Genomic DNA, 1,333 nt, shown 5'->3' with positions numbered 1-1,333 from the left:
CCAGTCCCACCACCCCCCCAGTACCACCATCCTGGGTCCCAAACTGTCCTGCAAAGCTGCCACCAGCCCCATCGAGGTGTCAGCAGTCCCACAGGGATGTCACCAGCCCCCTGGAGATGCCACCCATCAAGGTGTCATCAGCCCTCCTGGAGCTACCACCAGCCCCATCGAGGTATCACCAGCCCCATCGAGGTATCACCAGCCCCACGGAGGTGCCACCAGCCCCACAGGGGTGTCACCAGCCCCATTGAGGTGCCACCAGCCCCATCAAGGTGTCACCAGCCCCATCAAGGTGTCACCAGCTCCACGCAGCTATAACTGGTTCCACAGAGCTGTGGGTCCCACCATCCCTGGAGATCCATAACTGGCCCCACGGAGCTGTCACTGCCCCCACAGAGCTGTGACTGTCCCCACGGAGCTGTCATTGTCCCCATGGAGTTGTCACTCTCCCCATGGAGCTGTGACCACCTCAACAAGCTGTCACCAGCCCCACGGAGCTGTCATTGTCCCCACGGAGCTGTCACTCTCCCCATGGAGCTCTCCCTCTCCCCATGGAGCTGTGACCACCCCCACAGAGCTGTCACCAGCCCCATGGAGTTGTCACTCTCCCCATGGAGTTGCCACTCTCCCCATGGAGCTGTGACCACCCCAACAAGCTGTCACCAGCCCCGTGGAGCTGTGCCCATCCCCACCACCCCTCTTTCCCCCCCAATTCCCTGGGGACAACTGGGATCCCTGTGCCCACCTGAGCACGGAGGGCCACCACTGTGCCCCAACGAGCTCCATAGGGACCCCAAGGCCACCTACCAGCCCTTCGGCGCCGGGTCCCAGGGAGGTGACGGCCAAGTCGTTGCCGTTGGGGTCGAAGGCGTTGATCTCGATGCCCCAGTTGTTCTGGGGCTGCTTGAACCAGTTCTGCAGCACGTGCTTGAAGTCGATGCTCTGCCAGTGCCCGATGCGGGAGTTGAGGTCGATCTTGAGGGAGCGGATGCGGATGTGGCGGCTGCCTTCCTCCGTCACCGGCTTCAGGCGGAGGATCTGCAGGTAGACGGTGGAGGTGTGCTGCACCGGGCGCAGGTACACCCACAGCTGCGCCTTCACCACCTTCGTGAACATGATCTTGGGGCTGAAGTTGAAGAAGCAGCAGTGGGGGTTGCCCTCGATCTGCACCACCGGGTCGGCTGCGGGAGGAAGGAGGCGTCAGGGGCGGCACCGGGACCCCCCCTCCGCCTCCTTTCCCCCCCACCTTATCTCCTTTCCCCCCCTTTTCCACCTCCTTTCCCCTCTTCCACCTCCTTTCCCCCCCCTCCTCACCTCCTTTCCCCTCTTCCCC

At 63.3% G+C, this 1,333-nt stretch overlaps 1 protein-coding gene across 1 annotated transcript in view; it reads right to left on the bottom strand.

The window, feature by feature from the left end:
* Positions 1-1,181, bottom strand: part of GDF11 (growth differentiation factor 11) — a gene marked incomplete at its 5' end in the record, with an annotated part of 13,664 nt that extends 12,483 nt beyond the window's left edge. The window contains one exon of the mRNA XM_014960558.1: positions 808-1,181. Within this exon, the coding sequence (XP_014816044.1) occupies positions 808-1,181 (374 nt within the window). The remainder of the gene's footprint in view (positions 1-807) is intronic.
* Positions 1,182-1,333: the final 152 nt, after the last annotated feature.

The sequence above is a fragment of the Calidris pugnax genome, unplaced genomic scaffold (genome assembly GCF_001431845.1).
Source record: "Calidris pugnax isolate Ruff unplaced genomic scaffold, ASM143184v1 scaffold541, whole genome shotgun sequence".
In the NCBI taxonomy this organism is placed as follows: Eukaryota; Metazoa; Chordata; class Aves; order Charadriiformes; family Scolopacidae; genus Calidris; species Calidris pugnax.
The sequence above is the reverse complement of the archived record's forward strand: the minus strand, read 5'-3'. Positions and strand labels throughout refer to the sequence as shown.